General features: G+C 39.0%; 1 protein-coding gene across 5 annotated transcripts in view; it reads right to left on the minus strand.

The window, feature by feature from the left end:
• ADGRG6 (adhesion G protein-coupled receptor G6) overlaps positions 1-26,257 on the minus strand; it is a 101,021-nt gene that overhangs the window by 43,105 nt on the left and 31,659 nt on the right. For 4 of the 5 annotated variants that reach the window (XM_082215895.1, XM_082215894.1, XM_082215896.1 and 1 more), the window contains exons 3-9: positions 19,360-19,689; positions 16,496-17,116; positions 10,685-10,753; positions 9,268-9,348; positions 2,844-2,929; positions 1,778-1,830; positions 1,619-1,678 (exon numbers count right to left, since the gene is read on the minus strand). In XM_082215895.1, coding sequence (XP_082072021.1) covers positions 1,619-1,678; positions 1,778-1,830; positions 2,844-2,929; positions 9,268-9,348; positions 10,685-10,753; positions 16,496-17,116; positions 19,360-19,689 — 1,300 coding nt within the window. The remainder of the gene's footprint in view (positions 1-1,618; positions 1,679-1,777; positions 1,831-2,843; positions 2,930-9,267; positions 9,349-10,684; positions 10,754-16,495; positions 17,117-19,359; positions 19,690-26,257) is intronic. The other variant, XM_082215897.1, reaches the window with a different exon arrangement.

Here is a 26,257-nt window from a genome sequence, read left to right on the forward strand (position 1 = left end):
TCAAAGGAACTACAGTGGTACTTCGGGTTACAAACACCTCAGGTTACAAACACTTTGGGTTACAGACTCCACTAACCCAGAAGTAGTACCTCGGGTTAAGAACTTTACCTCAGGATGAGAACAGAAATCGCGCTCTGGTGGCGCAGCGGCAGTAGGAGGCCCCATTAGCTAAAGAACAGACCTCCTGAACGAATTAAGTTTGTAACCAGAGGTACCACTGTACCAGAAACAAATGCCCTCATCATCATATTAATCTTCATTTCAACTCTGCTCTCTAGCTGGACCCTCAAATCGGGAAACAGAGAAATACTGAAATAGGAAAATTAAACATTACACATTACAATAAAAACCAGTTAAATGTCACCATCTTGTTCAGTTAATAATTAACTAAAATTTGTGTTGTCACACTCCTGCTGTCCAGATATATTTTTAGGCTGCACCAGGTGCTGATAAAGACATGCACTTTGGGACTGGGCAAACATGCATCTGTCATTGGCTCATACACAGTGAGCAGTATGTACTTTGGATCACTTTGATGCAGATTACTAAGTGATGTAAGATGACCAAGTATTTCTATATTGCATTTTCCTTTACTCTTCCTGAGGATGTAATTTCTCATGTCACTTCTTTCACTATCCCTGGGTTTGAATAGTTCAGTTTCTAATTATATAGGTTTTCTTACTGAGAGGATGAATGAATAGGACTTTTTGAAGGTAGCTGTGAAGTGCAAGGGAACAGAGCAGCAGCAACAAAAAGTAGAAAGGTTGAAGGCACTTTAATTTTACAAATTAAGCAAAGGTATAGATTCAGTTTGCATTATTCTGTCAGCAGTGTGGGAACTGCTTCACAAATGGCCTCTTCTCATCTTGGTCTAGGACCAACTTGCCCCTTCAGATGAAATGCCACCCATTGAACTTCTCTCATTGTGTAATCCCATGGTGCTGGGAGCAGCACATATGAATATCACTACTCCGTGAGACACATGGGTCTTTCCTATCCAACTGTCGCCCTTCCTGCAGTGTCAATTGAAATCAATATGGTTCTACATAATTTGTCCCATCCATTTTTATTACATACATTCTTCAGTGGTGTGGGAGCATATAATGGAGAATAAATTTCCATGCTGCTGCTACTGCTGCTTTGTGGGTGGGTGGGTGGGTGGGTGTGTACAGGAACCACAATGATGGGACCAAATGTATGCTTTTATAGCAATGCTGCTTTCTAACCTTCTCAAACAGGAACCATGCAACTGGCCCCACTCACTGAATTTCCTTGTATCAAACACAGAGCAGCTTGGAAAAAAGAACAGCTTTGCTGGACCAGGCCAGTGGCCACTGTAGCCCAGCATCCTGCCCTCAGAATGGCCAACCAGATGCCCATGGGAAGCTTGCAACCAGGACCTGGGGGGGGACGACACAACACTCTCCCCTCCTGTAGTTTCCAGCAACTTGTACGCAGAAGCATACTGCCTCTGATCAAGGGCAGCATGGAAAATATCTCTCACACTGCTACCAGGTTAAGTGTAAATTGTCCGTCACATTCTAAACAATTATTTCAGCACCTGATGAAATTAACAAGATTATCTGAATTATTTTGGAGCCTATCCACATAATTTTACCTTTGATCATTTGTGCTTCTCTTTTCCCTTACTCCTTCTTTCACAGTACTCAGCTGAACGCTACAAAACAAGAGACACAAATGTTAAAGTTTGAGGGGAAATAACCTTACCCAAGAGAATGGTAACTTGTCTTTTGTTTCACTCGTAGCAAGCATTTACCTTATATTGACCACATATACAGTGTAATTCCAATTCTGAAAGGTGCGATTTAGCTGGAAAACAAAAGGACAACATCATAAAGGTTGAAAGACATGTACTATATGGCAGAAATGTACATCTTGCTTTGCCTTCACTTTAACATTACAGTGTTGTATGAGAAAAGCAATTTTGTGCCAATTTTGTATGTGTGACCTTGTGTGAACATTCAGAGTGAACACCCCTTTTTTTCTTGAGCGATGGGTCAGTAAAGCAAAAATACCATCTTTAAAAATGCTGGAAAAATAAGGCAGAGATCCATTCTTGACAAATACAGCAAGACAACAATGAGGAAATCACAGGCATATAAAGGACTCTGCACGTAGGGACTAGTGTACAAAACTTTATCCTGTCTGTACCCTCACTATAGCCATAACATACTGAATCCAGGTTAGAGAAAAGAAGAGATCTCAGATTTTACAGCATAGTGATAGTCACAGAAGGATGTTGTCATCCCCACTTTTGGACAAACTTTATGGAAGCTGTTATCCTACAAATGCAGTTGCTTTGGTCAAGTTAACCAAGGATGCAGACAGAGTGCCCATAAACAGAGCAACTGCGAAGGCATTGTAGTGATTCTCCAAATATAATTCTTTAATGGAACTTGCATTTGATGGTTTTAATCCTTCCATTCTGCTTCAATATGAGGCAGTCAAGTAGGTTCTATATTCGTTCTCAGTCCAACAATACAAAATAAGCAGATACAAAATATGAAAACAACTGTTTACATCACAGCTGTTAGGGCTTGCTTTGCAACAGAGAACTGTTTGCACCCCAGCCATTACAGTGGGAGGCTAACCTGTTGCCCTCTAAATGCTGTCAGACTGCAACTCCCATAATTTCTGAGCACTGACCACTTTTGGCCAGGGCCTATGGGTACTGGATTCCGGAAACATCCCTACATTACAGCATGCTTTGCAGAATAAGTTTCTAAGTTCTAACATGTGCATTGTTTTGAATTGTGTATTTGTTAAATTGAATTTGAATAATAATGAGCAGAGGAAGAGGTTTATAGAAAAGCCTAACTTACCCATTCTGCAACTGCATTCTGAACACTTGACTCTGATTCAAGGTTGGAAGTATAGACAGTAATGGCAATTCTGTAGAACAGTCCCCCTATATATTACAAAAACATTGTAAAAGTTAGAACCATGATACATGTTTTATAGCAGCCTGCAAAAACCTGTTTGAAAATGTATTGAAATATATAGGGTGGTATCCAATGAACTTGTCCAGTTTGTCAAAGGATTTCCACTCATACAACAGAATTCTCCCCACCCCTGATCTGTTCTAAGGGTTTTCCCCATATCCTCTGGGGCATATTGGGGAGATATGTGAGTGAAGCTACAAGTGAAGGGAAACCCATGGGATGTACAGGTTCCCCACAATGAATATGACAGTGCTTGTGATCCCACCTCCCCCAACCCCCAATGTATGGATCACTATCACACTGGACTGGATTAATAGCATTTGCTGAACCAAACACTACTGGCGGTCTTCTGTCACATCATATATTTGGACAGTTATATGAGCCCTCAGTGATGTATGAACCAATTTCTATGAAAATCACACTTCTGCTTCAGTGAAAAATACTTCTGCAATTAGGTTAGGTGGAGATACAGAAATACATGATAAATTATATCATACTTAATAGAAAAGCTATAATAAACCATCTATAAAGTAGAACTAAATTGTTTAAGATGTATCACATGGTGAGTGACAACATGTTTCATTGAGGTTAGTATAGAAGACTCTAGCATCTCTCAGGAGACTATAAAATGACAAAATCAAAAGGATTCTTAAGATACAATTTTATTATTTGAAATTATGTTTATTTTATTTTGTAGATATTCTAACTGTTGTAAAATATCAAGGGGCAATCTAAGCAATTTACTATAACTGTATTTATGTATAATTGCTAAGGTTTGATTTACCTTGTTGAATACATTCAACAGTGTTCTGGTGGTAAACAAAAATCAAACCAGAAATGTTTTCATGAGCTCAGACCAGAGCGGTGTTTGTGTAGCAGCATCCATAGATTCTCCACTCTCTCTCTCCTCTCCCCGAATCAAGCAGAGAGGGAGAAAGATACAAAAATTAGCTCTGTGTATCCCTGGATGTGGCAACCCTAATGAAGGCTGGGTGGGTGGAACTTAAAAGCCTCACATGCAGCCCCACATTTGATCAAACTGTATTTTCTTTATAAAATATATGCCTGTATGCACAAGTATACACAAAGAAACAAACCAAAATGTGCATGGGCAGAATAGGTGAATCAAATATATAAGATTGTCATAATAGTCTCCTCAAAGTTTTTGTAGTTAGTAGATGGGATGATAGTGATTAGAGTTACATACTAAAGATCTATATTATCATTACTAATCTTTTTAAAAATGGTGTAAATGCACTCCTAATCAAGTTCACTTAGCCTTCATTCCTATACACATTTACCTGGAAGTATTCCCCACCGAACTCAATGGGAGTTACTTCTGAGTAGACATGTATAGGATCACACTGTTAAAGGCTTACAATACTATGTGTGGAGTCTAGTCTAGTCCTAGTTATTCTAAATCAATTTCTACAAGATCTAACAGATGGATGATTGTTTTCTACGTCTACTATCACACTTTGACATACTGTGCTTGACCTCAGGTCCACACGGGCAGTCCCGGTCAATGAAGATGTTGCATAAAAGACAAGACAACAAAGATTTGGGAGAGCTGGTGCTAGGACTCAGTGTTGTGTGGGCTACAATACTTTGGCTTGCCTTAGATGTCACATTGGACAAAAAAAATTCATGAGTCACCTTTTCCACTGAGCCTTGGGTTTGCAAATTATGAAGGAGTGTCATTCCAATTGTGACATTTGTGCTGTTTAAGGTACTTTCATTAAAATGAATAATGGATTCAAGAAATGGAGGTGACTCTGCTATCACATCTGTTACCAGTGAAATTGTTGGTTCCAAAAAGGAATAGTAGGTTGCTGTTTTATCATAATCCAGGAAGTCTTCAAAAGATGGGGAAATTGTCCAAATGTACAAATCAGTAGCATAATTGTTACTAGGATTGAAGGAGGGCAATACTTTGTTTGCAGAACTATAGGTATGCTTGCTAAAGTGATGCACCTTCCAAACTGATTCCTCTCCTGAAATGGTAGCTTCTATATTAGGCTTAATACTTTCATGATCCACATCACCAACAACTGTATCAACATTTTCTAGCTGAAGAGAAGGGGTACGTTTGTTTTCTGAATCTTCCAAAGGTTGTTTTACATTGACAGTTATATGGCTTTCATTCAGTGGGCTTGTTTGTACATTTAGGACTTCGTTCCATGAATAGCCCAAATCAGGAGAATTTTGACCAAGGTCACTTAGAAGACTTCGTGAGATTAAAGGTGTTGACACCATCAGTGCTGCTGAGTGGCTGCCAAACTGCACATTTATTAGACTCAGTGCTGAAACTGTACAGGCACTTTCTGTACATGGAGGCTTAAAAGTTTGTGTTAATAGATCAGTATGATAAGGGAATGTATTTATTATATAGCCAGCTTGTGTTTTATCCAGAATTTGCTGTGTGGCTAACACAGCAGTACTTTTCAATTTTACATACAACCTATCAGAAGTACTTATTTGCAAATGCATGGAAGGCTGAATCACAGGTATTTCTAATGAAGTCGAAGGAAAATAAAGTGGAGATTCATCGTTCATGGACACACTTATGTTAAGAGGAAGGTCTCTTTTTGTTTCCAGTGGAAATGTTCTTTCCATACTTTCTGAAATCCTTGACAAGAGTATCGGAACAACTGAATTATGCTTCTCTCTATTCTTTTCTGACACAGAAGTAGAAGTGTTTATTTGTTCAGTTCCATGGTCCACTGTGCTATTATTAGGGGTAGTTTGCATGGTGATGTCATCTGTTTCTGTGGCAGGCAGCAACACTCCTTCTGTTAGGGAAGAAACTGACTGGCTGAAGAAGAGCTGCCACCTTTCTGTAGAGTCCTCAGAAGGCACTAGAGGATCTTTTCCCAAAATCCAATTATCTACATATTGTGTTGGATGACTTAAGTCACCAGGCTTCCAGGACTTACTGATTTTATCCATCCGTTTAGAATCAATTGTGGGAAGAGTCATGTCATTATGTGGTTTATCAGGTTCACTGTTTTCTACATGTCCAGATCCTGGAACCTTATTTTCCAAGGAAATTAAGGAAAGAGACATGGAGTTGGTATAAGCAAGAAATGTATCTGGGAGTTCAAATTCATCTTCTGGAGAAGAGGCCTCTACCACCTCTTCTTCAGTTAGAGGTCTAAATGTAAATAAGCCACTTTTTAAAGAAGCAGTGTTGAAAGTTCCGTGATACAACGATGAAACAAAAACAGTCTGTTGAATTTCCGAGTGTGTGTCTCTTTTTGGTAAAACAGCTGATAAACTCTGCAATTCTGTACTGTATTCCGCTGGCAGGAAAACTTCTGTTGGCTGAATTATGGGCACAACATCTGGAAACCAGGCTTTCATGTTTTGTAAGGAGCCAGAGGGATTTGCACTCTGTTTAAAAACTTGTTTTTTAAAATGTACTGAATTATAGTCTTTGATGTAATTAAATTTTGTAGGCTGTAGTTCACCAAAAATATAAAACCCATTTCTAATAGAATCCTCTTGTAGAATTCTCTTTGTGGGCTCCAGGTAGACATTTCCAAGTGACCTTTTCTCTAGTAAGTCTACCTTTGTTTCTTGAAATAATTGCATACGGTGGGTATAAGAAGACTGGACAGAAAGAGATGGAAGCATTTCTTCTGAAATATCAGAAACAGCTTGATTGTATGTTGCAACTTCACTCAAAGACTGTAAGAAATTGTAAGCATATTTATAAGCAGAAGAGAATGTGTAACTATTTGTTGATAACAACCACTGAGTATTCTCTGTGGGTTGATGAAAGATACTCTTGCTCAGAGAAGGAAAGAAAGAATTTGATTTAGGATCTTCTAACTGAGGTGCCCAAGTCCATATTGGCTCTCTGTCAACACTTTCACTCTGTTGAAGAGGGAGTACCATGTTTCTGATATGATCAAGAGGGATAGTTGGTATTTCTCTTTGGTTACTACTCTCAATTAGCAAACTTTTAGAATGCCCTGAAACATTATTAAAGATGGAGTACTTCAAGGAAGAATTCTCATCTATGTTTACTTGTTCTGTAAAAGGACCCAAGATATTCACTTGAGATATCGACTGCTCCTCAGGAGCAGATGACGTGACCTCTGGTGTTGTTGGGATAAAATAATTGGGTGCATTTTTTCTCTCTGGACTTTGTTCAATTGATGCAGATTTACTGGCATGAAGAGGCCTCTGCTTCACAGGCCATACTATTGGAGTTGAAATAATTCCTATGTTTTTGACGCCTCTGATCTTAGAATCTTCCTGCCCTTGTAGTATTGGCTGAGAGGAATCAGCTGAACTTCTCTTGACTCTGAAGACCACTGTAGCAGGAGCTTTCATTGCCTGCAGGTCTGTATATAGTAAGCCATAAGGTTAAAAGATCAAAAGGGTTACTTATGAAAATGAATTACCTCTCCCTCAGATCAGGCTTAGAGACTGAATAAACAGAGGAATTCTCTCAATTTAGTAGGAACTGCACTGATGTATACCAACTTTGAGTCTCCTCTGATATTCAGAGACATAAAAAACATAAAAGGGGTATTGAGTAGTTACTCTGCTCACTGTAAACATCAGCAATTCTCACCGACCTAAATCATTCAGTAACATTCATAACTTGGCCCTATGGTTTTTTAAGGATGAGTTATAAACAACCATCACCTGCACAAGAATAGCTGTATTCTAACAAATATACATTCGTTAAAAACATAAAATCAAATTAAAACAGATTTTTTGCATAGGTTTATGAGGTTTCATGAGGGGGGAAGTACAGGACAGTTTATTATCACAATCTACTTGATAGAAATGTTAGAATTAAAAAGCAACAAGCATTTATTATCTGCTATCTCCTGATAATTTTTGTCTCCTCAGAACTGTTCAAGAAGTAGCATTTTAAAGGCAGCCCTTAGTAGTCTTTCATCATGAAATGACCATACCTGATTTGATATCCTTGACCTTTATAAAGTTTGAGCACCCATTTTAGTTGATTTTTATCTAGTATTACTTTGCATTAATACGTTGGCATGTTTTTGTCATGCAACCTTTTTTACTGCCTCACCCATAGTTTTCTATGCTACGTTTTGGCCCTTATTGCATATTTCAGGTGTAAAGCCCACTGGCAGTCTCCAGCTCATGCTCTATCCTGGTTCTTCTAGGTCTCAGACTTCCACTTATTTCAACCCCTTGTCTTTCTCTAAATTTAGATTCTATCCCATATTTTCTGACAGCTGAGAAATCCCTTCTAGCATATAACAATGATAAAGAGGCAACCCCTGATCGTACTAATCTTTAAAAGGTGTGGCCCCTTGTAAAATGGCCTTTGCTTTTATGCTGATTTATGTTGTTTTTACATATTTATTCCTAAATTGTCTTGCATTTTGTTACTGCTGATAATTTTTTTTTTTTTTTACTTACAAAGCAGTATGAAATGGTATAAAAGTATTAGTTGCTCTTTCTTTATCTTAGAATGCTGCATACTCTGGATTTAGGACCTAGTTCACCAATGCCACTTGACTCTTGGCCACAGTTCACATTTAGACTCCTAAGATATGTGACATTTTCCATGCCTGTTGTACAAGTGAAATGATTCAAAAGAAAAGCAATGATTGCTTCTGAGGGGATTTGCTTTGCTCCTAGTGCTTCTGCTTGAGTTAATGAACCTCACAAGCAGATCTGAACTGTTTCGACCCTTCAGTAACCATAAATGAAGCCCCTATGAGCAAAGTATGGAAGTGGCAGAATCTAATGTTGTAGGAGAGGGACTATGGGACTTCACCTTCCTCTTCACTCTGCTGGAGCTCTATATGTGCCCCTCAGAATCTGGTCTGGAGGATTTCCTAACCACCCAAAGCAGATTTTGAGGGTGCCCAGAGGGCTGCAGGGGAGAAGAGAGGAATGTGAAGTCCTCTTGTTTGAGCATAAGTCCATTCCACTCTTGCACTGACAGCACTATATGCAAGTCACTGATCTTGACATGTAGCATTTGAAAATCAAGGGAACAACATGTTATAAATGTCTGAAATAGGTAATATATATACAGGAAATATGTTTAATTCCCCTTCTCCCACATTTTCACTAATTTGACCCAAAGCAAATTCAGCAGTGCTTGATATAGCAGAATCAACCAAGATCCTTTATATAAGATCTGACATATACAAGTATACTTAAAAGGCAATAAAATGTCTTACAGTGGAATCCTATACAAAAGTAAGTCCCACTGAGTTCAGTGGAGCTCACTCCAGACAAGTGGGTATAGGATTGCAGCTTCAGTCACATAACAAATGAAACGTAACATTGAATTTCTTACCATAGTTTTGGTTATCAGTTCTATTAGTATCAGGCATGTTAGTGGTAACAGTGGGTGATGGAGTGGTGGAATTTACAGTAGCTGGTAACAAAGATGAGAAAGAAGTGAACTTGTATGGAACATGAATGTTAATGAGGTCATGGAATAATGCATGAAAACACAAACAGGGAATGGAGGGAATTGCTTCTTTAACTACTGAATAAGCTACACAATTCTCTCTCTCTCTCATACACATACACACACATTTTGTTCAACGTATAAATGAATTAAAGAGTCAGTATGGTTTCCTGATTAATGTGTCAGACTTGGGTTTATATACCAACTCAACCATGTATTTTCCAGATAATCTTGAACAACTTTCATTTGCTCACCTGCAAAATGGAAGTAACATAGATCTATCCCAAAGAGTTTTGTAAGGATGAATGAGATGAAGCCATAGGTAAAGGTAAAGGTACCCCTGCCCGTAGGTACAGGTAAGTAGGTGGCTATAAATTCCACACCCCAGTCTTAAACAGATTTACATTAGAAGTGTGTTAAGGCTCAGGATGTAAACAGACACAATAACCAAGTGAACACCAGATCTGTCTTTTGCAAAATGTCATTTGCTGAAATAACAGCTGCAATATCAGCCCTTCTGTGGGTACACAAATTCTGAATCATCCTCTCTTAAGGCCTTTAAACAAGAACACTTGTTTACAAACAGCATAAAAATAGCCTCTACAGGGCATCCATGTAAGGATCTAATTAAATCTTCTAAGGTCTGGATAAAGAACAGAATTAAAATCGTAAATGGATATATTTGAAAAGGATACATTTTCAAAGTGTTGCTTAGGATTTCAGCTGTCTAATTCCCAATGGCATTCAGAAAAGCACCACACATAAAGATTCAAAGGTTACCACAAAGGAAACATTCAAAAAGTGATGCATTTTTGAGCCAACAGAAAGAAGAATATTCATAATAGCTTGTCATTTTGAAACACTGGAACACAGAAACATTTTCATCAAAGCAACTAAAGACAGTACTACTTAAAAGAATTTTTTTTTTTTGGGGGGGTGGAATATTCTTAAAAATCAACTCAATCCAGTACCTGAAAGTAATTCAAACCCAGTAACTTCAAATGAAAAAGGTGGAGATGGGGTGAAGATAAAGGAAGAAATGAAGCTAGCCCTCCTTTCTATAGAATCTGTTAGGTTTTAGAATAAAAAGATTTCATAGAAAGGGTGTTATCAAGTGAGTTGTTAAATTCCTTTCACATATCCTATGTCCTTTATAGTCATTTTTCTGTTATGACTGTTTCTTCTCTCTGGTTACATTCCTTTTTGTCATTAGCCTTTTAATCTATAAATGTTAATTAAAAACAAACAAACAAAAGATGGAGATATATTCCAAGTATACAAAATACTGTTGGGTTCTTACCTTGGCACAGGCTTCCCAGGTTTGCACAGCTAGTAGGTTCAATTGTAGGTAGGGGAATGAGATATGAACCTTTTTCAAAAGGGAAAAAAGAGGCACTATAAGCAATAATTGTCTGTTATTGTGGCACTTTCCCTATGAAGAAAGGTAGAGTGTGTTTACACATTTACAGTGGTGCCCCGCAAGACGAATGCCTTGCAAGAAGAAAAACTTGCTAGACGAAAGAGTTTTCCGTTTTTTTGAGTCGTTCCACAAGACAAATTTCCCTATGGGCTTGCTTCGAAAGAGAAACGTCTTGTGAGTTCTTGCGAGTTTGTTTCCTTTTTCTTAAAGCCACTAAGCCGTTAATAGCCGCTAAGCCGCTAATAGCCGTGCTTCGCATGACGAAAAAACCGCAAGACGAAGAGACTCGCGGAACAGATTAATTTCGTCTTGAGAGGCACCACTGTAATTAAGAAAAAAAGTGAGTAGGTAGATTTATTTTATTTTGTGAAATTATATACTGCCCTATACCCACATCTCAGGGCGGTTCACAGAATAAAATCAGAACATAAAACCACAAATTAAACTACAATGTAAATTATGAAAAATATGGGAAACATTGGACTGAAATATTTCTCTTCCTCTCCCATAATAGACTCACTTAATGAAAAGGATCGCCAGAAGTTTTAGATCACACAAAAGGAAACAATATTTCTGGAAAGTCAGTGTAGCTTAAAATGTCCTAGTGGTTAGCCTAGGTTCATCATAACTCAGACATGAAGCTCAGTAGGTGGCCTTAGACCAGACACAAATTTACTCAACAGTGTTGTTGTGAATATATAATGGGGGGGGGGCAACAGTCACATACAGTCACCCATCAGAGGCGTGGAGGGGGTGATCCTAACAAAGGAAAGAAAAATAGAAAATCATTTTTCCATAGCCTCACCCTTCTAGAACATCCCCCTCCTCAGTGCTATATAGTACAAAAGAGCCTAGGTGTGTGGATGACTGCCTTTAATATAAGTGCTTCATTGAGAAATAGCAGAAGTAGTTTCTGGATAGTGGAAAAGGGCATCCTCATTTCTCCACCCTGAAACTTCCCTGTATAGCATGCGTTATTTTACGTCATGGCACACATGACACTCCACTCCTAATGCTACGCCTACAGGATGGAAAACCATTCTCTCTGCTCAGTTCAGAATGGGGTTGGGAGAAAATATGTATTTTTCCAATCCCAACCCACCAAAACCCATTCCAATATGTCTCCCAAATCTGCTTCTTATTAAAAAAAAAATGGGAACCATGAGCACTATTATCCTCGTGGCTATTAATGCTACAACACTGCTGCTGCTGCTGCATCAGCAGCATCTCAGGCTAGTAGAGGTCCCAGTGCCACACCTCCCAATGATTGTTACTACTGCTAACAAGTAAGTCTGTATAGCGCAGGAAATTGAGGGGTACTAGAGAGAGTTTGTGAAAGCTCCTGAATTTCAGTGAAATTTGGGCTCATTCTAGAATAGATTTAGGAAGTGAGCCCTTGAGTCCCCTTTTCATATTTCTGAATCCCCTACTCTGAGCCTTGATGTCATCACTAATTACCTAAAGGTACCCCTGACCGTTAGGTCCAGTTGCAGACAACTCTGGGGTTGTGCACTCATCTCGCTCTATAGGCCGAGGGACCCGGAGTTTGTCCGCAGACAGCTTCCGGGTCATTTGGTCAGCATGACTAAGCAGCTTCCGGCAAACCAGAGCAGCGCACGGAAACGCCATTCAGTTTCCCGCTAGAGCGATACCTATTGATCTACTTGCACTTTGACATGCTTTCGAACTGCTAGGTTGGCAGGAGCTGGGACCGAGCAATGGGAGTTAACCCCATCGTGGGGATTCGAACAGCCGACCCTTCTGATCGGCAAGCCCTAGGCTAATTACAACTCCTCTGAAATTCTTTTGAGGGGGAGTCTAAACACTACCTGAATGGCCCTACTATTAGGCAGAGTGACTGCCTCAGGCAAAATATGACAAGGGACACAGAGTAACTGCAAGGTGTGGGAGGACATTGCTGTTTGCATCACATGGCCCACTCCTGCACCATCTATACAAGGCTGCTGTACTCAAGTGTGATGGAGGACACTGTCCATCACCATGGTCAAAATAATATTGAACTGCCAGTCCAGTGAGCTTCTTCTATGGATCCCTCTCTTGCCCTTTGCCTTAAGAAGCAAAATGTCTTGGGCAACGCCTGCCTAAGGAACACAGTCTTGGAGAATTCATGTCTAGTTTTCTCACTTGTAGGGTACTAACAAGTTATTTTTAGGTCAGTGAATAAGTCCACAAAAGCTAAACTAAAGCTACGTAAATGACTAGGAATCAATTTCAAACAGCATACTAAACCAGAAGGAGACACTGTTCTCTCAGGAGGATTATATTTGTCAATATGTTAATACGCATTAAATCCATTAACCAGGAAAATCAGCAACTGTATGAGGAAATAAAAGCTGTTTGCTGATGAGTGAGATAATAGCAGTGACATTTATATGCAAATAGGAAGGTCCCTTTATTGTCTGTCATATCATTGCAATGAATGGCACGGGATGGCTGTCTTTCTATAACCTTCTCAACAAAATGAATAATCAATACAGATAATCACTGTAACACTGTTAATATTTAATTTCTGATCTATTACGTACATATGTTATCACCAGGGCTTTTTTCAGCCAAAACTCAATGGAACTCAGTTCCAGCATTTCTCAAGTGGGTGCCATTGCCATTCTAAGAGAACAAGGGAGGTGTTCATGGTGAGTTCCAGCACCTCTTTTTCTAGAAAAGTAGCCATGGTTATCACTTTTGTTCCAAAGGGCACTTTTAAAATACATTATTAAATTTCCCCAACAAGATAAAGGGGGCATCCCTTGTGCATCTTCTCTAGTTAAGGCTCAGCCTTTTGTTAGTAACTGTGCACAGGAAATTCATTTTGAAATGCAATAATGGAATCATGGCCATTTCTGTATTAATGAGGGTATTTTCTTAGAGAGATTGTGTCAGGTTGAAATGCAATGGGATGTGCCATCACCACCAGCTTCCCATGACTCACTCTGATGTCAATCTGTAAACGGAGAGTAGAAGACACCAAACTGATGCAATCAATTCTAAATCATTTGCAAAAGAACTGTGTGCAGGTATATGGAGCCAATTCATATCTCAGCTTATCATGTCACAATTTCATCATCTAACCCAGTGCAGATACAAGGCATATCCGAAATGTATATTCACCAGAAATGTTATGTGATAAATATATTTCACATACAATTGGGTTGCTGGCTTTTCTATTCCTATGATATCCTTCTACAACTTCTATTAAGTCAATTTTAGACATCTTAAATAATTTTATATTGGCTGCTATCTTCATCTCTCCATTCTTCATAATCATCTTTCTACTTCTTAGTAAAGGTACTAAAATAATGTGTTATCAGTTCAGATTCTTACATGGGTGCTTTGTTGCTCATTCTTCTTTATTATGAAAACTATTTTAATATGCTACCATCACCCGTCTTCTATTAAAACCCACTGCTAAGTCATTTAATGGCAAATGTTAGCTTTTGAAATGAATAAATAAGACTCTGTTATGAGCCAGAAATAGGGTTGCAATTAAACATTAGAAATTTTTGAATTAAGGGTCATAGCCAATACTAGTCCTATGCAGAATAAATCCACTGAAATTAATGGCCATGATTATCTTCAAGTATAGAAATAATAATAATAATAATAATAATAATAATAATAATAATAATAATAATAATAATAATTTGTACTATTCCTGCATAGCATGGAAGTTGGACTAGATTACCTTTGGAGTATCTTCCAACTCTACTATTCTATTATTCTATATAATTCCATGCCCTGTTCTGATCAACTCTCCAGCATTTTAGCACTGTTAGGTTCTCATACAGATACTATACTTTACCCCACATTCATCTGTCTAGAGCTAGATATCTTTTTAACCCCTTCCCTTTGTACACACATCTGTCTTGTAATCTCACAGCTAAATATCAAAAAAGGAATCCCTTTTCCTGCAGATTCCAACACAGTTGGCAGTGTTTATAGGGAACACAAGTTTATCAGCTCAAGCATACTGCTATTTTATTGTAAATAAAAACAACAGTGAAATTTATCATCTGACTGACAGAGAAAAGATTTGAGTCTGGCTGGGCAGGGGTGGGAGCGAACAAGCTTCATGCCCCTTCTGTGTTTGATGGTGCAATTATGGAAAAGAAAGTTCCCTCAATTGTAACTAAAACTGAAATAAAACTGCACTTTAGGGTTGAACAAAACATGTGGTGTAACTGTATGTACTTCAAACATGCTCATTCACATAGCAATATTACACAAAAAGGAATATACCAGGGAGGAGAGTGAAACATTTCCTTGTCTGCAGTCCATATGACTGCAGTCCATTCCCCCCTTCCCAATATCAAAGTCAGGTTGAGAAAAATCGATTAAAGGCTACAGCAAAACCGATTAAAGGCTACCTTTGCTCCCCTCCTCTATGCACTCATTTGGGTGTAAAAAAATAGACCCCCATTCATGCTTTTTATGTGAATGGGGAAAGTACATGTTAAAGATGCACACAACTGCTCTGTTGGGTAAAGTCACAATGCTTTGGTTATGACTCCCCTCCATGCTTGCTAAGATTTTTGTTATTACAGTTAAGATCCCACCTTTCCTCCAAGGAGTTCAGTGAGCTGTACATGGTACTCCCTCTCCCCACGTTATCCTCAGAACAACCTTGTGAGATCAATTAGACTGAGAGGTGGTGACTGGCCCAATATCATCTAGTGAGTTTTATAGCTGAGTGGGATTTGAATCCTGGTCTCCCAGGTCCTAGTCTGACACTCTAGCCACTATACTTCACTTTCAGACCTTCGTTTTTCTTTATTATATCTTGTTCAGTTTAAGGACATGTGTCTAGGAAGAGAGATTAGAGAATGGTTGGCATCCTTCTGACTCGAGACAATGGAGTGTGCCTCTAAGGGTGACGTCAAACTGCTGTGTTAGCAGCACTGAAGTGACCTCCCCAGGGTGCAAGCCCGGACAATTTGTATGGACATCCAGGGCTGCCCAGATGACGAGACTGCCCCATTTCTTTTCCTAAAGATATCTCATAAGGCAGTGGAGGTTTAGGATCAGACTTTTCCTTCTACTGGATAGGCTACCTTCCGAGGTTAATAAAACCCATCTGCCCTTCACTTCCACCTACAGCACATGCAGAAACTGCCTTCTTGGACCAATGGACCACCTATTGGTCTTATCCGCTCAATCCACTGGACCCTGCCTTTGCGTGCATCCCTAACTCACCAAGGGTTTAAGACCCATTGGCTACTCTCACCTGGTTTAGCCAGCCAATTGAAGCTGTTCCTGTGGTGCGGCCGCTGTCATATGCTGATAGCTTCTAGGAGCCACAAGTGAGAAATGAGTGCAGGATAGAGGCCAAAGGTGGACAAACTACATGACATGTCCCACACCAAAGGTAATACATTTATTCAGTCTGGCTTGTATAATACAGTCAAATGAACACTATCATTTAGCAAATCTTGCTAGCCATCTTTTAAAATGCCTGAGCTCAATCTAGACATCACAATGTGACTCTGAATGCACCAAAAGAACAAACATACCCAGAAGCAAAATACATATTTTATGAGATGAGTTGACAAGCCTAGGAAAGGTGAGGTTTCCCTCTGGGAAACCAAGCTCCCTTTCATCACAAACACAGCTTCTTTCTGACATGTGACACCTTCACAGCTATGCCAGAGGAAAAATGAAATAAAAGATGCTTACCACAACTCAGGTTGTTCTCTGCTTTTAATGATGATGTTGGGATGCTCCAAAAGTCATTTTCCCAGTCTACAATGTTGCCCTTGACATCGCAGCTGAGGTTAAAGAGTATCTGGGAGCTCATTGTAAAATTCCAAAGCCGGAAGTTGTAAATATCCCCATTGAGAGGATTTATATCATTTCTATTAGAGCCCAGAACCAACTTCCCATTACCAGGAATGACCTTCCCATTAGTATTTGAACAGGATACTGTTCTGTACGTGTGTTTGACACTGATACCTACAGTGCCTGAGAAGCTATCCCATATAATGCAAAGCTGCTCAAACGTTTCTGTGAAGAAGTATCTATCAGGATTGGTGTCAAGTGGATCATCTAAAATACATTCGATGCCTGAGATAGATATGAAGTGGCCATTTTTTGTCCTCCCCAAACCAAGGAATTCTGTAGAAGAGTCACCATAAGAAAAAACCTTCCATTCACTGCTTTCACTGCTGTTCTCTTTTGCTTCAAAGCACAGTGTGAACTGATTCAGTTCTGGTACTTGGATGGAATTTGCCACAGACACAGAATCAACATCCAGGGCTTGTGGGATGATAACTTTTTGATTCCTCAAAGACACAGCAACTAGAAAATGACAAGAAAATTTGCTTCATTTACTATTATTGAAGCTCATGTTGACACATTTTCTCTTATTATAAATAACCAGCAAATGCATCAGATCAAAAGCATATTCAAAGTAATTTCAACAGCTACTATAATCAGCTACTAGGATATCTTAAATTGTGAATATAACATGGTAATTGGCTCCTATTCCTACAAAATTGCAAACCAATCATTTGCAAAACTACTTAGTATTTTTACCTGTTTATATTAGACCTGTGGTTCTCACAGAGGGGCAATTTGAGAATGTTTAGACCAAGTTAATGGCCTTTTAGGCTTCCTCCACGTGAATAGGAGTTCAGTTTTTGAATAATAATAATTATATGTCATGGTGGGGGCATCAGGATTTTAGAGATGCTTAGGTGGGGCAGGGCCAAAAAAAGGTTGGGAACCACTATATTATACAATGAAGTAGACCAGTAACATGAAACAAGTTTTTGTTTTCCCTGAGTACAATTCCTGAAGGTTTGTTTTGAGTAACTGCTTTACACTGAATAAATGAATGTCATAAGTCTTTTTCAGAGTGTGCAAAGAGCTTTTAGCGAGTTAATTTGAAAATAAAAGGCCTTTGTTTCCAAACTTTAGAATTTAAGTTGAATAAATCTGTTCACATTTCCTTAAAAACAAACATGCCATGTATTCTACATTCACAGGTCTTTGCATCTTTACTTAGAGGAGTAGCAACACCCAATCAATCCCTCACCATGTGGTCTGTAGGCTGCTACTCTGGGCAGAATGAGGGCAAGGGAAAGTCCAGTTCTCCAGGACTGGTTTGAGCTCTACTGCCTATATCTGTATGATGTCTTTACACCACAGAACAATGACCTTAGCCCTGTGAACAAGGATGGCAGTTTAAATTATGAGCTGTAGAACTAGAAGGGAAATGGTGAAGGAATCTCCTCTCACTCATCTACCATGCTGAAGGGCATTTTGTTAGTATAGTTGCCCACTGGGTTAAACACTCAAGGTCTGTATTGTTTCAGGAGTCCGGAAAAAAGAACACTACACTTAGTATATTTGTAACAAATCTGAATAACTCTGTTCTATAACAGTGGCAACCTGGTGCTAACAGTGAGTTGCAACAATAGCTCACCAAGAGAGAAAGGGCAAAAATTGCATCACCAAGCAGGCAAGCATACCAGTGCCAGTATTAAGAGCAGGGTTTCCTCTTGTTAGCCTAATATGTCAGTATCTTAATCTATTGGTACTTCTTCTATTGGCTACCATGCACAGACAGAATATATAAATTCCTATGCAGATATAAAAATATATATTTAAAAGTAGTTAATTCTGTTAATCACTAGCATTTCTGCCCATATTTCAATATAGTATTTTTATTTCAAATGTTCTGAGAAAGGACCGTATTCCAACTTACCTTGAAAAACTGCAAAGGACAATGAAATGGAAGCTAACAGGTACAGGTTTAGGAGGTTTACAGTGTAAACATGCATGTCTATACAGAAGCAAGTTCCACTGAGCTCAATGGGCTTGCTTCCAAGTAAGGAACGCAATTACTTTAATAGTCTCACAATTGCCTTTCATCCTTAGCTCTCAACAGTTTGCAATCCTCCTGTTCCCAAATGCTAACTTCCCACTACTTCTAACATACTCTGTAATGGGGAACTCTGTAATAGGCTTAGTGCTAGAACACATGTTCTGCATGGAAATGGCCCCAGGTGTAATCCCTGCCATCTGCAGGCAGGGCTGGGAAACCATGCCTGAAACCTATCTAGCATAGCCAATACTGACCTAGATGTAGCAAGGTGTAACTTGCATAATGAAGCATCGTGGGATTGTCCAGAGTTCATTATGCCTTCCTATGGGGTTTAAGGAAAACATTTCAGTTTTTACTGTTTTGCATTAGGTCAAGACTGGGAGGGGGGGCTTCTTAAAAGACAAATACATTAGTTTCCCACAGCTACTTTTAACATAAAAACAGGACAATCTTTTTAGTAGAGAATGCTTGCAAAATCACTAACACTGCAACCCTATGCACACTTATATGGCAGTAAACTCCGCAGGAGGAGGGGGTTAGGATAAGGTGCAGGCAGCTCTCTGCTCCACAACGTGTCAAAATTGTACTTCTAGGTTTCAGCACAGATGTGCATCTTCAAGTCCAAACCTCAAAGGCACACTTCCAACATAAATTCTGAGGGTTTACAGGCAGAGACAAGAAAGAAATTTTAAAATATCTTACATACACCTACCTCGGGTATAGCTGGCATTGAAGCCTTTTTTTTGGATACTGAAGTCACTTGTAAAAGTTACAATCATTTCATTTCCAGTTGAGTTAAATGATAAACCTTTGGCAGTGACACCGCAAACTTTTTTGTCTCCTATTGTTAAAAAGTCATAAATGCAGTTGGGAGCTTCTTCAATCTCAAAATCAACAAATGTTATCTGAATGATGAATCCAGAAGGAGCCCTGATGGTCCACTTGCATGCTTGACTGTTAGGGTAGACACTAGGGAAGCAGGGGGAGGTAAAAATTCCTGTAGGGCTGGACAGCACCATACGACACTCAGAACACCCGAGAGCTATGGAAGAAACAAAAGAGAAAGATGTAAGATGTAAGATACAATTTAAGGACAGGAGAATTTAAGGTGCGTACCTTTGAATGACTACTAGGCAGCATGTTCCACTACATTTTGCTAACATAAATTGGTCCGCTTTACATAAAAACCTTCATACATAGAAGCTGCTTCTTGGATGTATGCAGTTCCACACACTACTAGGCTGCACATGAATGGCACAAACCAGAGTAGACAATTTTAAAGTAAGGGGATTTGACTCATCAATAGAAAACTTGATTTAAATCATTTTCAATAAAATATTCTTTTTTTGTACCTTGATCATTTTAAGAAAAAACATGCTTGTCAACTGGTTTATTTCCATTTTTATAACCAGTTCCCATTTCTTTTCTTATACCCTGTGTTTGTATTTCAAAAGCCCCATCAAAGTGCCAACAACAAAAAAGAGAGCATCATGTTAAAGGAAAGCTTGTTTAAGATTTCAAAATTTTGGCACTAACAAAATCAATATATATTAAAAATGCAGGTAACAGCCACCATGTAATATATTCAGCCTCACAATAATCTCAAAACAACTCATCCTGGCTTGTTGAAACAAATGCATTAGCGAAGTGAACCAAACTAAGTGCCCTGAGGAGGGCTTTGCACAGTCTTGATGTCACGATGGAGAAGGGCCTGTCCACCATATGCACATATCCAACAGCAGAATGAACAGAGCAGGGAATCTGACGTGTGATGTGTTTATGAAACATATATTCCGTCCTTCCTCCAAAGAAGCCCAGGGCAGAATGTTGATCTTAACATTCTTCTCTGGATTGAGAAGGCGGCTGCTGTTGAGGTATTCTAGTTCTAGGCTATTTAGAGCTTTAAAGGGAGGTGCGGCAGGGAAACACAGCACTTTGAACTGAGATTTCAAAGATTGGCAAGATAATGTATGTGTTTATATGCTCTAACCTGCAGGTGCAAGCTAATAACCTGGCAACTGAATTTCAAACCAATTGTAGTTTTCAAATGGTTTTCTAAGTCAGCTCTACACAGTGTGTTATAGCACTGTAACATGGAGTGCATCATAGTACTCTAACTAAATAGAGCCATCGTAATCCAAAGCCTTTAGTCATGCAAGCCACATATCTTTTGGCCTACATAATTATTTCTGTTTAGAGACAAGAGAGTAATTGTGAAATTAATCAATTCTGTTTGGGTCTCTAGACACATGCAAGTTCCTCAAGCAGACAATGAAACTAGTTTCATAAGCCCAAGAGACTTCTGGTTTTTCTTCTTCTCCAAGAGAAGACCCTCACCAAATGCCCCATGGCAAGCTGGTTTTGAAAGCAAGGGGCATTCCAAAAGTGGCTTGACTTGTGGCATGTTGATTAACTGCTCAAAGACAAAATGAAAAAAATGACAGTGCTCTAAAGGAGTCCCTTCTGTGAACTGAAGCAACCCTTGAGATCTTAAGTGCTTAAACCTCTCCAGAGTTAAAGCTGACATTAACAAGACAGAAAACAAAGGGGCTCATTCACTAAAACTTTGGTGCAGCTCAGCAGCTGAGCCATATCTCCTTGTTGGAAGAACGTCCAGCAAGTTGGATGCAGATAGTTAAATTACGGCATTAGAAGTAGTGATGGCTTTGGGTGGCTTTAAAATGGATTTAGACAAATTCATGGAGAAAAAGGCTTTTTAACGGCTGCTAACCAAGATGACCATGTTGTACCTCCACTATCAGAAGCAGTATGCCTCTGAATACCATTTCCTGGAGATCACAAGTGCCCTTGTGCTCAGGCCCTGCTTCCCACAGGCATCTGGCTGGTCACTGTGAACATTCTGGACTAAATGGGCCTTGGCCTGATCTAGCACGCTGTCCCTTCTGTTCTTAATGTCTTATGGCTCCCTTTGCAATAGTATTGGAAAACTCCACATGTCTAATTTTACATTCTGCATAGCATGTAGCAAAGAAAACATGATTCGCCTCTATGTGGTATTTCCAAGGAAATGCATTTAAAGTAGAGTGCCAAGCAACTAAACAACATAGTATTTCACCAATAGATAAAGTTGAGGGAAAGTGTTTAATTTTGTGGAAATGTTTAACTCTCTCTCTCTCTCCACACACACACACCAGAGGGATAGAATATGCTAATGTTAAATAGTTCAATGTTAAATAGTTACAACATACACACACACCCATGTACCAATGTCATGGAATAAGTGTTTAGCTCAAATTTTTTGACAAGGAACTTTCTATTTTTTACATACTAACTTTTTGGCATAGTCTCCACCTTAAGTAGCAAACATTCTGTTTTCAGACATTTGACCACAGTGAAGAATAAATATGTAAACGTGTGTAAACAACACAGCAGAGAAATAGACTGTAATCTTTGATCGAGCAAGCTTGGAGCTGTGCATACTGAAGAAACAAGTGAAATTTTGCAAGGGTTTCTGAGATGGAAACACATTCTGAACAAATTCATTACATTCATGGTCAAAAAACCATATGAGAACAGACTTCAGAGTGTGACTTTCAACTCCCCCCCCTTTTTTCCATCACTACTGGTTAGTATTAAGCCAGATTTTCCAGAGATGGAAAACCTTAAAAGTTAGGTCCTAATTACACACACACACAGAGCATTCTACTGATTTTGGTGGAATTGTGCATGAATGTATTGTTCTAAGTATACATCTCTACTAAACTGAATGCTTGCAGAAGGGTAACACGTCGTCCTGCTTCTGAAAGATTTTACATTTGCCTTAAAGTTGGTTTACAACTTTACAAATTACAACACTATGATTTCTCAAGACCCTTTTCCAAAGTCAGCAGGGAAAATGATGCTTCAGTCTAGGGGGGGGGGGATCTGCTTCTGCTTTGGGATCACAAACAATGGACCCTAAAGAGAGGCAGGAGAGGAGCAGCAGCTGGGACAAGTGCAGAGCAGGTAAAAATTGCTCTGCTTTTGCTGCTGTCCTCCTTAAAAGGAGTGAATATAGAGTTCAGGAAGTTAGAAATCCTACAAAGGGCAGACTCCTCCAGTACTCAGGACGTACTATCATCCCTCTGACCAAAAATGCCCAATCAATCTTGAGTTGGAGGAAGAAACCAAAGAGTCACCTTAAGGAGGAAGTGCTATAATAATGAGTGGTTTCAATGACCATCATACAGACTAGGTGCATGTGTACACAACGCCCTAAATAATGGTTCATTTGAACAGCTGCTCATGGAACCAACCAGAGTGGCACCCCAGACCTGGTGCACGATGTTAAGTGTTGTTGAACTGATTAAGAGCAGTAAACATTGAGCTACAAAATGCAACATATGTCTTATGGACAATTCCCGAGAAAGTTTGACAGTGTCACATTTGACTTCAATAGAAGAAAGTTCCAAAAATGAGGGGCTGGTAAAAAAAAAAGTTGAAAGGAAAACGAAGAGGGTAAATTCTTTCCATGATCCTGGAAATTGTTCAAAACCACAATAATAGGAGCTCAGCTACAATGTAGGCTGCAATGCCCCCTGCAATGCAGGAATCTCAAAACACCAATTTGAAACCATACAGGACCCGGTGTATCTTGGCAAATGTGCTAGCAGTTTTATTAATGCAAGCGCAAAATATGAATCATGAAAAAATAATCTAAATTACACATCACTAAAAACATAAAGAACAAAAAAAAATGTAAATGCATTAGAAGCAGGAAACCAACTAGGGAGGTGGTTATACCTTCGGACAACAAATGACTCAAAAGTGTGCTGAGGATGGAAAAGTGATTGCAGAGAAATTGAAGGAATTGTTTGCCTCTGTCTTTCCAGCATAAGGATTCAGTATGAGAAACTAAGACAAATTCTGGTGCCAAGAGACATTAGGTTGAGCTATTAAAAGTAAATTTCATGTCACTTTAACTTTTTAGATTTAGGTGGTGATATATGCTCTGCAGTGTAAATGCTGAAACCACAGGTCAGATGCATTTCTAAATTTAGGACTCCCAACAAGTGGATGAATAAGGGCAGCGGAAGACACACCTGCAGACAAACAAGAGAAGGAGCCAAACCACTATGATGTATGTGGCCTGGACTGACTACAGGACAAACACAACACTTCTTTTTCTATATAAGACACAAATAGAGATCACGAAAAGAAGTTACAGTGTGTCAGGCACATAGTCCAGGGCAAACCTCATCACTGCCTCATTTTTAGAACTGTGGGTGGGAGAGAAAATGCAAGACTGCAATGTGCTAATCTCCTCCTGATTTCAGAAAATGCAATGGCCATTTGGCCCAATTAAAAAAAGATGTATCCCAATTTTATTCTAGGGCAGTAATCCTATGTGTGCCAGTCAGTAATTATGGTGCAATGCCTTGTCTCCACAGAATAATAATAATAATAAATTTTATTTATACCCCACCCTCCCCAGCCAAGACCGGGCTCAGGGTGGCTAACAACCAATATAAAAAATATTGACTGAAATACAACTTAAAAACAAGATTAAAATACAGCATTAAAACATTAAAATGCAGCCTCATTTCAATGGAAATGACAAAGGCAACCTCACCAAAGTTCACCTTATATTAGGCAGGTGAATAGCCATTTGAGCACAGGCGAGTGCTTAGCCTCCCAAAACTTAATGGTAAATAAATCTGAAGGCACATGAATAAGATGAGTTGGGCAGGGGGAAGCTCTTGAAAAAAACAAAACAAAACTATTCCTAACACTTTTTGGAGGAAGAAGGTTTAAATTAGGCTAAATGGGGAGAAGTGAATAGACACTGAGTATATTATTTTTTAAAAAAAAGATTTGTGAAGCAGTAAGCAGTGTGTACATGTTGCTACTTCTTTTACATATTTACATAAGAACAAAGTGTGAAGAGGTTAGGAGATTAGTGGAAACCTTTGCTGTTCAGGAAACTAAACAGATGAGTTTGTTTTTAAGTGTGCCTACAACCACCAAGTACATTCATGTTTTATAATTCAGAAAACTGCAAAGAAGTCACAAACTACATGACAGAAAATATTCATTTGACGCCCATGGTATTCACAAAACAATTGTAACATATAACCCATTTTGTCAGGGACACAAATATCACTTCAGTACAAGGGAAATAAGACTGAGCTTCCTGCATCACAGGGGGTTGGACTAAATGACCCTCGTGGTTCCTTCCAACTCTACAATTCTATTATTCTAAGATATCCCCTCAACGGAAGTGGGCTCTCAGGGAGCATGCACAACATCTGAGACATGCACAATAAATAGGTAAAAACAGTCCTTATTTTGGTAAGAATACATAGGTTGGTTACTTCCACAAAACAGCCCCCAAAGGCACTGCTTTTCTGAAAACAGCTGGAAGATGGAGATTCCATAGAGCACTTAAAGATAATACTATGTTATCACGGCACATGGTAGTTTCTCTTTTCTCCAACCCCTCCTCAAATTCTGCACATTTTTTTTTCTTAAAACAGGGCAACCTTTCCTATAATTGTGCCATGCTTAAATAATCCAGTGGCAAAGTAAGAATGAAATCATTCCATGCCATTAAAACCATATTTCCCATAAACCTACCAATACATAAATGAATAAGCACAAGTTACAAACAAGATTCCACTGATACCATGAGCGGTAAGAAAATAATTTTCTACCTCTCTGTACTATTCCAACTCCAAACGCTGCCACTTTTCTATTTATTTATCTTGGGCGAATTTCAATTTGTCCTACCAGCGCTGTTGTGCTAGTTGAGGCACCCACTAACCAACGAGAAGGGGAGACAATTTTTGCTGAATTTCCTTGCCCACCTTGCAGCCCCTTCAGCCCTTCCATTAGCAGATGCCTCACGCTGAATCAAAAGGCCTTCCACTTGTACATGAGCACCAATTGGACACACAGCCCCCTTGATGCACTTTTGTAAGCTTTTAAATCTTAGTTTAAGCTTCATTTGCATTATGAGTTGCTACCCTTCACCTTATCTGCAAAATAATACTCCCATAACCAGGGAGCATATGAAGCCTTCCTATCTTAGACCAGAAATAGTGCACAAGCCTACCAAAATCTTTTATAATTCGATGAAAGACAGGATTGTGCTCTCATACAAATTACGCAACCACTGGGTTTTGGCCACTAATGCCAGATAACAAAGAAAGCATTATATCTCCAGCCCTATCAGCTTGCTTTACGTCTTCATTTGTTGATACTCTGTCTCATAGAGAGAATTCGTCCTATGGTTGAACTGTTTGGTGCACATAAGAGTGAGTGAATCAGTCAAAAGACCTCCTGAGAGATTGATAGTTACGTTCTCTTATGTTTAGTATCATTGTAGATGCCACAATGAATCTTACCGTAATTTTGATTTGTATAGTGCTAACCCAAAATAAATGCTTTGCTGACAAAAAAAATTCTACTATTGTTAGCAATGCAATTATGACTGGGAGAAGAAACCAAATTACAGTGTTAAAATACCGGTAATTGTCGGCTAAAATCTCCAGGCTCGATTTTCAGTGAAAAACAGAGCTTAATTGTCCCAATACCATGTCATTTTTAAAGACTTAGAAGTGAGATATGAATACATAGATTAAATTTTACATGAAAGTAACTTGAGGCAA

Source organism: Podarcis vaucheri (genome assembly GCF_965113315.1).
Source record: "Podarcis vaucheri genome assembly, chromosome: 3".
Lineage (NCBI taxonomy): Eukaryota > Metazoa > Chordata > Lepidosauria > Squamata > Lacertidae > Podarcis > Podarcis vaucheri.